This window comes from Zonotrichia leucophrys, chromosome 1 (assembly GCF_028769735.1).
Source record: "Zonotrichia leucophrys gambelii isolate GWCS_2022_RI chromosome 1, RI_Zleu_2.0, whole genome shotgun sequence".
Lineage (NCBI taxonomy): Eukaryota > Metazoa > Chordata > Aves > Passeriformes > Passerellidae > Zonotrichia > Zonotrichia leucophrys.
The window spans coordinates 27,276,200-27,290,394 of NC_088169.1; the positions used below are offsets into that span (position 1 = coordinate 27,276,200).

General features: G+C 40.6%; 1 protein-coding gene across 1 annotated transcript in view; it reads right to left on the reverse strand.

The window, feature by feature from the left end:
• RASA3 (RAS p21 protein activator 3) overlaps positions 1 to 14,195 on the reverse strand; it is a 129,445-nt gene that overhangs the window by 65,087 nt on the left and 50,163 nt on the right. The window contains exon 4 of the mRNA XM_064709770.1: positions 1,994 to 2,088. Coding sequence (XP_064565840.1) covers positions 1,994 to 2,088 — 95 coding nt within the window. The remainder of the gene's footprint in view (positions 1 to 1,993; positions 2,089 to 14,195) is intronic.

The following is a 14,195-nucleotide window of genomic DNA, read 5'->3' on the forward strand; positions in this document are numbered from 1 at the left end:
AAAGCAGGAGTTTCCTGGCCTACAGCTCAATGTTTAATCCACTAGATTGTATTGGAAAAGCTGCTAGAATGATAAAACTGATAGCTGCCACATTAAGACTGCCTTTGTACTAGTATTTGCATGATTCACTGCAAATGTTATTTCTTAAACTATTTCTTTAAAGTTGGAGGAAGTCTGAATAACATTGTAAAAATACTCATCATTAATACAAGGATTTTATTTTTTCTTACAAATCATGAAGTGCTTAGGACAACTGAGATACTGCAAATGTAAAAGATACAAACAAAAACAATTCATTTGGCTATCTTCACTTGCATAAGAATTCATACAAAATATTTACAAATCTGCTCCCATTATTATGGAAAATCAAGCCCTCTTGCAGCCTCAACATAAAGACCAAGGAACTTTTAAATAAATGGAAACAATTAGAGTATCATGTAAATCATATTTACACTACGTGTAATAAAGGCTTATTGTGGAGCCCAGAAACAGCTTTCAAGAGTTGGGCTCTAGTGAGGATGCAAACAGAAGTGATAAACTGCACAATTATGAACAGAGAACATGCTTCCAGCAAATCCTGTGCTCCTCATCACTCAAAGCAAGAGCTGTCTGCACCTTACATTAGCACTGCTGCCCTAGAAAGGACCCTGGTCTAAAAAGCTTCCACAAATTCACTCTGTATAAATATTGTAACAAAACAAACAATGCAGAAGCTTATCTAAATATTGGCTTTCTTCAACTGATAAATTACAAAGGCAAAGTTTTCATATCATACAGGAAATAAACACTTAATCTATTGTTCCAAAGGCACTGTCATAAGAGGCTTTGGGGTAAGAAGACAGGGACACACCAGGGTAAACAGAATAGATCTCATAGTTAAAAGCCTGTTAAAAAGCCTTTCCATCACCAGTGACACTGAAATGTGGCATTAGAGAGGATCAATATTTTACAAGAGAACGTCACAGGCTGAAGAGGCTGTCCTGAGGCTTTCTTTGTATCACAGGCACAACAGGGTATTATTTGTCTCTCCAAACAAAAAAAAAAAAACCTAATCTTTCATGCATTTTCACATATGCTTCACCATACATGACTACACTTTATGTTGGAATGTGTGTGCATTTTAAGTGTCATTTTCCAACCTGGTATATGTGCAGACTTGCACACACACTGAAAAGCCAAGGCACTGTGTCCAACCCTACCATACAGAAGTATCTAAGAGGCATTTCCCCTTGCATTCATCTGAGACTTTTGCACAGGCCAGATATTCATGTCTCCTCCTAAACAAATATTGTGGTTCAAAAGTGATATGTATACTTACAGGAGGAAAAAAAAAAAGTAACTGGCACAGTATTTTGCTATATAATTTGATTGTTTGCTTTGTTATAATGATTGTTTTCACAAGACCTAATGTCATAACAGAAAATAGAATCTGCTTCAAAAGAAGAAAAGTACAGAGAGAGGTGTCACACTGTGTAGAAAAATTTGCAAAGTACCAAAACCTAAATGTGATTTAGGGCTGAAGTAATACAATAATCAGCATTCCCACTGTATGGAAGAGGGCCTGGAGATCTGGCAAGGAATGTTTTTAACATTTAAGATGTACTTATTGCCATTCCTGTGGCAACCTGCCAACATAATTATTTTAAGCAGTACCTGCAGATACTATTTTCAAGATGGCTCCACTCCCTGAGGAATCAACTGCTATTTATAGGCCTGAAGTTATTTGATACTTGAGATAAACACACCCTCCCTGTATCAGACCTGATGGTTCACATTGTTTTCATTGATTCTGTATGCAGAATCCTGACCCCCAGTGATTTATGCACACTTTTAATCCACCCTACACTCATCACCAAAACCCAAACCATACTAATGGGCAATGCTTCCTTTTTGTAGGGAAGCAACATATCTGCCCCAGAGCCATGACACCCATGAAACTGCCATGGCCTTGTTACAAATACTCTTTGCCAAGATATGTTTTTAACCATCTCACCTGTACTTCTGAATCAGCATCAACATGCTGGAGTTGAAACCAGGTGTCTCTGTTATGATACTTCTGCAGATCTTCTTTCTGTATAGCAACCTTTCCTGAAATAAAACAAACCAGAAACAGAGTTTAAGACATACTGTAGCTCCACCAAGATATATTTGCATCAAAACCAAGTTGCAAAACAATGATTTAGGGCCTGTCCTATTCAAGAAAGGCTTTAGAGCAAGGGAAGATTTTCTTGGGGAATATTTCTTTACACAATACATAATAATGAGCACAATATTGATGGATCATACAATTCTGACAAGCATCTTTTTCCACTCCATTTTGTGAATGACTTGAAAATTCCTAAAGTCCTACACACCTAACAGAGTGAAGCACTGGACATTATGGACAAGCTTGAAAATATGCTTATAACAAAAACGTCATTATTAATTCTCTAACATGTAATTAAACTTGCGGGAAGAAAAGCTTGGAAAACACTGCAGAGATTTTTTTGTGGCTGATGTCTGTAACAGTCCCAAATTAACAGTGCCCGGCATATGCCATTGCCAACAATATTTTAGGATGAGGCATTTCAAAGTATAGTTTTGTAGGAAAAGGAAAACAACTAGAAATGTCAAATCACAGCAAATTCCCACATCTGCATTTTGGGGCCCTGTCAACCTCTCTCTCTCACTCAAATCTTTCAGACTTCTTTCAGACTTGGCATTACACAAGCCAGAGCCACCCAAGGGCTGTCCCTGACTCTAGAGAAAAGCCAGGGGGGAAAACCACACCAAAACACTGAAGAATTTTAACTCTTACATTTTTATCCCCCTCTTGCCACTACCAAATTATCTGTTTTGGTAGGTACAGCAGCAGCACTCAGCTCCACGCTGTGAACTAAGAGCATGCATGACTGCAAAGGGTCAATGCAGAAATTGCTGTCCTGCCCAATCTCTCTCAGGCAGAAAGTAAAGCACTCTCTGAGGAGCACTGAAACTTTTTCCAAGCCTCCTTCTTTGTATACACAAAGCTGAGTGTGGCATGCCTGAGGAGCACGTGATGCTCAGCAAGCTGCTTTGGGCTGGGTGGCTCCCCAGGCACTGAGCAGAGCAGCATGTTTGAGGGGAAAGAATCCAGGGCAGTCAGAGACACTGACAGGGCTCCAGGAAGCTGGGGTTTGGCTATGTGGCTGGGTAGATTTCTGCTGCTAAAGTGAGTTGCTCACATACAGTTTGCAACCACTGTTTTGTCATAAAAACACAGACTTTCGTTAACCAAATGTTGTTAGATAAAATTCACCAATGGATATATTTTTCTGGGGAAAAGAGAATCAAGGCGACCTAAATTCATGCAGTTTGGCCAGATGTCAGTAATACATTACCCCCAGCACATGTTAACAGAACACATTTACAAAGAAAAAAAAAGCAAGAACACATGATCAAAGACTACAAAGGTGGCAAACAAAAAGCACTTCCCTTCAGAAATCTAAAAGCTTAGAGAAGTCCTAGCAGCAAGCTATTACACACCAGCATTCCTTCAATTTATGGCCTTTTCCTTTAGTTGGATGGCTTCACCCAGCCCTCCTGTTTGCTGGGCTATGCCCCACATCACGTTGCAGCTGCATTGTTCTGTCACCTCAGGCTGTTTCTGATGACAGTCTCCAGATTTCCAGTCCCAGTTTCTGAACTACCTGCCATTCTTCCACAACTGCCCTGCATGGTATCTGGCAGGGTTTCTGCTCTAGTTTCCCTTTCAGAACTTCTGACCCATTATTTCTAAGTCTTGTTCACTCTGTCCTCAGCACCATCCTCTCACTGCTTGGCCTGTGGAGATTATCAGATCCATCTCCTGTCAAGCATTTAACTAGAGATTAACAAGGGAGACTCTTTACTAGATATGCAGAGCAAGCCACTTGAAACTTCTTAGAAAAGCAATAATTAAATTACACAAACCTACAAAATAATATGGCAGGAAGGGTAAATAAGACATCTGCACTGTGCTGAACAGAAAACACAGCGCTATTCTGCTGAGAATCCATGGCATGATGACTGTGTTTTTTCAAAGCTTCTACTTTTATTCTCCAACCACAGTGGTTTGTGGGGAACCTAGTTTCTCTAAAACACTTGGAGAGGAATACATTGAAATGCATGACCTTCCACTAACTGCTTTGGACCTCATTTGAAATTGTTTACTTTCACTGGCTGCTATCCTCACTCTACCCTTTAATCTCCTGCAGAAATCCTCCACTCAACTGCAGGTTGCACACACTCTGCAAACACTGTCACCTGCCATCATCCCATTCACAGCCACCTCCCTGGAAGGAGTGCCCTGCAGAAAAAGCAAGGACTCTTTCCCAATATCTGCGTCTGCACGTGGCATAAATGGGGTGATCACTGCCCCCTTTTTCAGCAGGGAGTTCCACTGCTCTCTGCATCAAGGATGGCAGGATAACCCAGCTGGGTCTGGCCACAAAGTCAGTACATGATCATGATTGCAGCACCAAGTGCTCACAGGCAATGGCACGTGCCTCCAGCTCTGAGGGAGTTAACATGGTGATACAACTGTTTTGATTAGGAAACTGTTTGAACAGCACTGTTTGCTCTGCACACAAGCAAGTTTTATTAATGACTGAAACTTACTGACTGGGCTGGCTATTATCCAGGGGTTTTCATTGCATACCAAATGATCCACAAAGAACTAAAATCTACTAGGGAAAAAGAAGAGGGTGGCAGTAAAAAGAGGGCCTACAGTTTGGCCAGTCTAAACATATACAAAGATATAATACTGATAAGGCAGAATGTTTGATCTGCCCTGTTAAACAGCTCTCTGCATACACACAGAGGAGCTTCCCTCTCAATTTGTTAATAATTCTTCACCTGCACCAGCCATGTGCATACGCTCATCCAGCTCACATTCCTCCTCATCACCAAAACACAGTGCAGGTGCTGAGCACGGTCATGTTTCTGTCCTGGTCTACACAGTCGCTGCTCTTCCACTGGCTGACCTACATCTGACCTGGCTCAAACAACTTCCACAGCACCAGAACTAGGCTAAATCCAGGCCAATAATCACAAGCTGTTGGCACCTGTCATTTGACCTGACACTACACGATAAGAACCTGTAATTCTCCCTGAAGATAAACCCCACACGAGAGGTCAGAAGGATTTACCACCACTCATTTAGGGGATGTTTTCCTCCCTGTGGTTCTTCAGCATGCTCTCAAACTCGAGCCCATTGTCTCACACTCTTTCTCAAGACTTGGGTGGCTTCCAGACAGCACCAAGAAACTCTAAATCTTGCACCTGAGGCACCCAGCCACTCCTGCTGGTTTCCTCAGAGTGGCCCCAGGCTGCAGAGTCTGCATCTGATTCAGCTTTTAGACACTGCATGGGAAGAGGCAGGAAACAGCCAAGCTTGTTGAACAATGTAAGGTGTAATTTCAAAACTTAGTATAAGTTACACTTTTAGAAGTTAGATTCTCAGCAAAAACCAGCAAAGATGAAGTAAAAATATTCTTCTCATCTGAACTAATTTCTTTCTGAAGCCTGATGCTCACCAGAGCCTCAGACTGGGGGAGGGTAGGAAAGCCTCAGACACTGCTGTGTGTTTCCATCCATATGGCAACATTTTCCTTATGACCATCCCCCTCCTCACTTCAGACTGAACAGATCTTCACTGCAACATTTAAATCCTAAACTCTGTGTTCAAAACAAAGGTGCAACATGCCACAACTGAGCTCTGCCCTCTACGAACCTCTCTTTAGAGAAAAAAAAAATAATAAAGTTACTACCTAGGCCCTGGATGGTTTTAAAGCTGCAAATTCCTGGTACAAACTGATTTAAGAGCCTTCGACGTTCTCCATCCATGTACCCCCACCCTCTCAAGCAGGGCATACTGAAAACTATTGAGGAAATCAAGCTAATCTAAAAAAACCTCAAAAAATGAAAATAAACATTCTGTGCAAGGAGAAGAGAGTAAGAAATAAGTTTCATGGGCCACATGTGGGTGGTGTTGGCATTTTTAACACAAAGGTCATTTCAACTGACCTGTTTTAGAGCTTCCTCATTCAAGAGTCACATTAACATAGCTAGAAGACAGAAGACAGCAGGAAATCTGTAATTTGGGCACAGAGGCAGAGATTTTGAACAGAGAAAGGTAGGAATTTCTGGCTATACCACCTGGAAAAGTGCTTGTGGAAGCACCACACCCTCAGCGCCCATCCCTCACTGGTTACAAACATTTTTCCAAAACAAGTCAATGCAGCCCATTAACCTGCCCCTGAACATGCCTAGGCTTGTTAAGTCAGGGTCAACATCTCCATACAAACACTGACAGAAATGATAATTTAGCTCAGGCATTCTCCACCCATACACAACCACCTTCTGTCTGCAGTACCTGTCGGTGACAAAAGCATTAGGCATTGGTTGAAGGATTACATCCCACCTCTTAAGAGTGATTTTCTAGACTGCAGATGAGATATGCAAATATTTCTGTCAGATGCTGGACTAGTAGAAGATTCCTTTACTGAAAAAGTAGCACAGCAGCAACAGGAAAGGAGCATGTCATTTTAAAAGGGCACAAGGCTCTACCTGAAACATGATCCAACACTTTTGGATCCAACAGTTATTTTACAAAAGTCTAAAATCAGAGCATTTCAGGAGCTCTTGTGCCTTCTCTTTGGGTTATCTTTATCTTGGAATACCTACATAGTGAAAACAACAGAATTTTACACACTGTTGCCAGGTGAGCTGATATTATATAACATCCTTCATTAACAATGACTGCAGTACAGGTAATTTACAGCAAAGGGTTAGGTCTGAGTCACACATTAAAAGGCCCCAAAAGCCTAATTAACTGAGTCTTCTCACAGCTCTGAACAGAGACTTTGTCTCCTTCCTATGTAATGCAATAAGTGAGCCTCAAAGCTGCTTCATGTTAGTGTGTTAGGTACACAGACATACTGTATCACTGTATTGATTTAATATAACTGTTATGAAGGTGCACAAAGAAAGGAGCTTTCAATGGTTGGAAAGACTAGGGACAAATCAGAACCAATTTTAATCAACACTTTAGGCTGTGAGAGCCTAATTATCTTGAAACAAAAAGCATCACTGCTATTTCAGCCTACCTAGATGGTTACAATTATCTGCATGAAAGGTTATTTGTCTTTAAATGAAAGTACAGAAACCTTTCCTGCCTTTTTCAAGAACACCACAAATTCACTCACCTCTCCCATAACACACAAAAAGATCAAAATAAGCAAACTCCCTATTTCAGAATTACAAAGATAAGGATGAGAATTATGGGCAACATAAGGCTTCAGAGCCTTAGAAGCAGCAGAATTGTTCCCTCCTGGCTCCTGTGCAGTGCACCATGAAGCACAAGCACTATTAAACCATCTGCTACAATGGATAAGAATTTAGTGGCAATAATAGCAGAACACTTCCAGCACAGCATTAGCGCATCCACAGAGAGTACTAAGGTATGTGATATTCATGACCTCAATTTCATTTGTTAGGGTTTTTTAAACTAGTCCAAATATACTAAGAATATCACTTATTAAATCAATTTTTCCCCTTTGTGGGATTTATCTTGGATAATAAGGCAGAGAAAAGTAGGCTGTGGACAAAACACAGCTTCCATCCTTTAAAGTTCCAAGCTGCAGCCATTGCATGAACTTCCCTGAGCACGCTGCCTGCACTGGACAGCCACCTCATTCATCCCCTCATTCTACATACAAACAAGATCAAAACTTGTCCTCATGTCAGGAGGAGGTCAGGAGGGCTGCATGAAAAGACAGCTGAAGTTCTAGCACATTATGCTCAGTAGTTTTGTTTAGATCTGTATTTCCAGGATGAAGAAGAAAAAATACCAGTTTTTGAAAGCTCAACTTTTTTTTCCCTGCTCTTGAGACCACCCATCAGGTTAAAAGATATTGTGAGTGCCAACTTTTTCTATGCAGAGTGTATTTACTTCAGCCTTTCTGTGTAGCTGCAGAGGACCTTTCCAGGATAATTCTAGCTTATATCTTTTTGAGACTTGCTATGGAAGAGTCATCTGTTTCCTTTATTTCATTAGCAGTTATATTTAGATATCATGCTGAGCAGATATGTTACTCCCACGTCATCCACCAGTACATTATGGAAGCAGCAAACCACTGCCCAAGCCATGCTCAGGCTGGAAGAAACCAAGGAACACTATTTTCTACGGAAATTTTGACCTCTGCTTCATGCTTTATTGGAGGATCTTTCCTGCACTTAACTAGCAAGAAGCACAGTTCATCAGGGATGATTTTTTCAAATTTTTTCTTTTAAACCAGTAAAATACTGAAATAAAAAGGTGATGCTTCAGCTACATTTGGTAACACTTACCTAATAACAGGAGATGGTTTGCTTGGATGTTTGGTAATAAATTACTCTCTACAATCATACCTCCTCAGCTTTGGAAGTAACCATTAACAAAGGCACAGGTAATTCAAACATTCAAGCCTCAAACAACTTTCAATTCCAAGGTATTTTCATTTTGTGAGTGTCTCCAATAGTTAGGAGTTGGTTTCATATATAAACATAATTTAGTCCACATTAGCCAAATTTAACTCCTTCTGTAGGCAAATTTGTTTTAGTGCTTTACATTGCTTCTCCTCATCCAGCATTAAGCAGGAAAAGAGTTACAACCTAATAGGATAGAATAGCCACAAGAGTCTCAATTTGTCATACAACACACCTAACAACCTGTATGAAGGTGACTTAGAGCAGCTAAGTTATTGTAAATGTAATTAACAGAACCACATACTAGTGTTCTCCCACTGGCTTTCTACTCCTTCACTGAAAAGCTTTAACATTCCACATCTGTGCTTTATTCAGCACCATTCCATCCCCAGCAGCACAGCAGCATTTTGTTCTATTCAGTTCCTGCTCAGCACAGCTGTTGGCAAGTCAGCTTCATGTATCTCTCACCAAAACAAATGAAGTGCTGAGCTGAGAAAAACCAAAATCACTTAAGTAGAGGATAAATGATTGTGTACTTGTCACCTGAAGGACAGATGATATCAACCAATCTCTCACCCAAGTGTTAAGTGATTTGGTGTGGCATATTTCCTGTTTTTAATCTGATCTGTATATTTAAGGTCACAGCCTGACAGCCTGAGCTATTCATTACACACCTACAAATACCAGCTCAGGGCATATCACAAACATGGTTTTCCTCACTAAATCTAGCTCAGTTATTCAGGTGTGAGAAACCCAGTTTATTGTTATTGCAGACACAGCATGTCTCATTCAACATCTCTAAAAGGCTGAAAAATATCAAAACAATAATAAAAGAACATTTGCCTGATATAGCAGCACTACTATCCTGATATTCCTTCTGCTGCATCTAGCCAGAGACATCTTTTTTTTCCATTATTACTGGAGGGGCACCAACTGAGTTTTTCAAGTTAGCCCCATCTCCTCTGTGTTTTTCTCATTCTAACAACCAGAAGGAAATAGGTGATCTACACATTATAGACACATATTCCAGCAAATTGTCTTACTACTACTGCTTGATCATTCAGAAAAAAACAAATGCGAGTTTAAAATGCTTTCATATTTCCTACTCAAAGCATCTCAACACACTATATAAGTTAGTACATTAACTCTATCCAGTAACAGTCAATATCACTTAAACAACGACTTAAAACTAGTTTACTTTCACAGTAACTATTTGCTATTTTATCTTAAAAAAGAGAAAAATAATGTTTCAGATCCACTGAACTCTGAATTTTCTTCATTATATTTGCATTTCAACCAGCATTCAATATTCTTCCAAGACACAATGGTTCAAAAGTTGTGTCTGTTAAGCTAACAAAATCCCAGATGACTTAGCAATTATGATTAAGAAAATGCAAATGTAATAAGCAAAATGCAGACTCAAAAGATATCTTTATCTGCACAATCCTCCCATCCTGTATGCCAAAATACAACAGCATGTTCCAAAACATATCTGCTACACATGTTTCAGTTTGAGTTTGTTTGGCTCTTCTCAGAAGTTAGTGTCAGAGGTTTCAGGGGTTCTTGTTTTTCATATTCTCTCTCCCACACCTTCCGTTTTTGGTAGCTTAACCATTCTCATCTGTCACACACTGAGTTGCATTTCTGAAGTTACACAAATTTACCAGCACAAACTTATACTTCACATTTCAATAAATAAAAGCATGCCTGAGCTCCAGTAACCCTGGAAGTCAGTACTGTAACACCAAGTCCACATTGTAATACCAAGTCAGTACTGTAACTGGAAACATTGAACAGTGAACCAAAAGGAAGTCTGCTAACCAAACATCTACAAAAAGTGGCTACTTGCTGAATTCTCACCATTTTGACCCATTTGCACTCATTCTCTGTCTCAAAATCCCCTCAAAACCAGCAAAATAACAGTGCAAGTGATGTAAAGAGGTAAATTCACAAGCTCAGTAACATATGGACTTTAAATCAGTCTCTCCTTGATGGAAGACACTACCCCCCAACTCCCTCCTCTGAAAAAGTTCATTGCTGGATGAGCATAAGTAACTATATTTTCTTCAACAGAAGTCTCTCACGATAACAGAATGTTACAAGGGATCTTTGGAATGCAAACTAAGGGCCCCTGACTAAAGAATTTGGTGGTTCAGTGGAAAAGAGCTCATTTTAGCTCTACTCTGATCACCCCTTTCAGTACAGACATCTTCCAAACCTTCCTTACACAAGCCTCTTCAAGGAAAGTTTTAAAACTGAGCTAAAGATACAGATAGAATAACTATTGCTTTTAAATGTTACAAATTGAAGAGTTCCTTTGTGTGGAGGGATAGAATGTAAGAGAATAGTGCAGAAGGTAATCTCACACCTGAGGAGTTGCAGCTGTACCAATCAACAAAGATTAGGAACCGCCTGCCCTTAATAGGCCACAGCTGTGTCCAATAAGAAGACGAGTGCTACAAAAGAGTGAGTTAGCTGGGTGAGGAGAGAGATGGAGTTTGTTGGTTGTACTGTGAAGGAGTCAGTGCTGTGAGGAGCTGACCATGAGAAATCACCGAGAAGGTATGGGACCCTTGCAATAAGATGACAACATCCTTGTTCAAAAAAAACTCCACTGTTGAGCTTTGCAGCTGCTCACTCCCATAGTGAAAACAGCCACAAGCAGGTACTCCAGAGCACTGTTCTCTTCCCAGAAAAATTTCCTACGACAAGCAGAACTTAGAGAGTAGTATCAAACTGACAGCAATTCTGGATTTTTTTCTTCCCTTCTCTCCGTTGCTATTTATCACACTTCCATATCTTTGAAATGGTTTTCAAAACATGTCTCAATAAGAAGTAAGGGAAACAGAAGGAGGAGGAGAGGAAAAATACTACAATACATAATGTGCACTGTGTAAAATCTCAGTGTAGGCAGGAACACCAGAGTTTTGACTTCTAGTGCTACATCAACACTGACACCAGGTTCTGTGGTTTGGTTGACATCCAGAGGGCCTTGGACAAGCTGTAGAGGTGGGACAATGGGAGCTTCATGAAGTTTAATGATGTCAAGTACGAGGTCCTGCACATGGGTCAGGGCAATCAGAAGTTCAAACACAGGCTGGGTGGAGAATGGATTCAGAGCAGCCCTGAAAAGAAGGACTTGGCAGTGCTGGTGGACAAGAAGCTCAATGATCCAGCATTGCGCACCTCAAATTTCCAAGGCAAGTGTACCATCCTGAGGCTGCAACAAAAGCAGGGTGACCAGCAGGTGTAGGGAGGTGATTCTGACCCTCTAGGTCTGCTCTTGTGAGACCCCAGCTGGTGTACTTTGTCCAGGTCTGGGGGCCCCCAACACAAGAAGGATGTGGACCTGCTGGAATGAGTCCAGAGGAAGGTCACTACATTGATCAGAGGGCAGGAGCACCTCTCCTGTGAAGACAGGCTGTTCAGCCTGGAGAAGAAATGGCTCCAAGGACATTTTCCAGCAGCCTCTCAGTGCCTGAAGTGGGCCAACAAGAAGGCTGGGGAGGGACTTTTTGTAGGGCATACAGTGATAGGACAAGGGGGAATGGCCTTAAATGAAGAGTAGCTTTAGAATAGACATTAGGAACAAATTCTTTTCTGTGAGGGTGGTGAGGCACTGGAATAGGTTGCCCAGAGAAGCTGTGGATGTCCCTTCCCTGGAAATGTTCAATGCCAAGCTGGATGAAACTATGAGCAACCTGGTCTAGTGGAAGGTGTCCACTTCACCATGCTTCAACCAAGGTGTTGAAACTAAATGGCCTTTAAAGTCCCTTCCAACCCAGCTCCTTCTATGATCCTAAGACCAATCTAGTAGCACACACCAGTTTGCCTACCTGTGGATTCTGCAACACATGCAAGAGTTAACATTACTATTTCCTGAAGAGAGTGAAAAATGAAAACCTGATCAATCATTGAAGCATGCAAACAAAAGTCTTTAAATTTTCTGCATGTCCTCTTCACAAGCTGCTCCTAGTACCTTTAAGATTACTCTAGCAGCTCCTGGATAATTCCCCTTCAACATCAGAGCTTGATTATTAAAACATGAACTTAGAAAACATGGAGAAAATAAAAATATTTTCACTTCTCTATCTGCAATTTAACCTGTCTGACATGTATTAAGTGGTTCAAGAGATTGTTATCCCAAGAAAACGAGTAAAGCCCTGAGCAAGAAAAGTCCCTGGCCTGTTGATGGGTCACTGCAGCTGCTGAAAACTGGTGACACACAAGATCAGATAACTTCAACAATGAAAAACTCATCAGTTGAAAGAAGGGAGCTGTTACTTTCAAAGTACAAGGGAAACCAGACATTAGAGAGAACAAAAAGCTTTCCAAAAGCTCACTCAACAATCAGAAATTGACTCCCTCCTCCCCAGGTTGCTACACACACATGAGCTCATTTACGGACAAAGAGAATGATGACCTACTTTCCTAGCTCATATGTAAAACAATAATTAAAGAAAAAGCTGCATGACAAATTACTGTAATGTAAAGATACATGTAAAATATCTGCACCAGCACTCCATGCTTTAGGAGAATTTTTTTATGCCATTATACAAACTATTGCTCAACATCTGACAACTTTCTCTCTACAACCTCTGTCAGGATAGCTATAGCCATCTATTTCAAAAGAGATGAATAACTGAAAAAAAAAAAGTCCAAAGCGTTCAAGTGATTTAAAACAGAAACTGCTCCCCTCAATAACAACTAAGCTTTTACAAAGTTTTTATCCCCAGAGAGATAAACGGAATGTTGCGCAATTTGCTGCAGATGAAATAAATACACAGGAAGTAATATCTGGAAAAGCAGGAGTCTTGTCATCCTCAAACAGGCACTGGAAGTCTTTTAGAGCTATTCTGTAGGTGACAGCTTGCTCTGATACACTCCACAAAATTCTGTCATCATTGTACTTAGGGTACCTACAGTCAGTCAGATTCCTCTGCCTGGTGTTAAGGCAGCCATAGTTTAACAATACTGCAGGAACCCAAGTGTGAGGGCCCTGGAAAACTGCAAGACTAATGGTGTTGCAGTTAGGAAAAAAACCCAAAAATAACATTTGCAGTGACAAATGTGAGGTTGTCAACATTTAAGGTTTTGTAGCCTGTTTTAGTTAAACTTCTCACTATCCTATTTAAATAAGGTTTTGTAGCCTGTTTTAGTTAAACTGAAATCTGCATTCACTATCACAACAGTCAGTGCTTTTCTCCCCAACTTTTTAATACATAATATGTAATATTGAAGGCATTTTTGACAACTGACAAAAGAAGGACTTACTGTCATGTTTATCTCGGCTGTTTGAGGGGCCTGAAAAGGCTCTGGGTGGCCTTGGGACAGCCCGGGTATCGAAAGACGAGAAGAGGCTTCAGTTCTTCTTTCTGGTTTTATGTTTATTAATTGTTTATCTAAAAGATGTTCTTTCGGCTCAACAGAGATCCGCACAGCAGTCAGCCATGGGCACACTCTGTCTCTCCCTCCGGGCAGCCACGTATCTTTATACCCTTTGCTACGTATACAATATTTATCATTTTTCCCCAATACCATCTATTGTTATAACTCGGTGTACTCTTAGTAATAACCAATAGAAAGGTGCCACCGTGGCCAAAGAAGATGGAGGAGAGGAGGAAGAAGGAGGAGGACAGGACACACCCCAATTCCTCCATCTTACTCCTCTAAACCCCCCTGTACATAAATCTTAAACCTTGTGTCTCACCCTCTAATTAACTAATCTT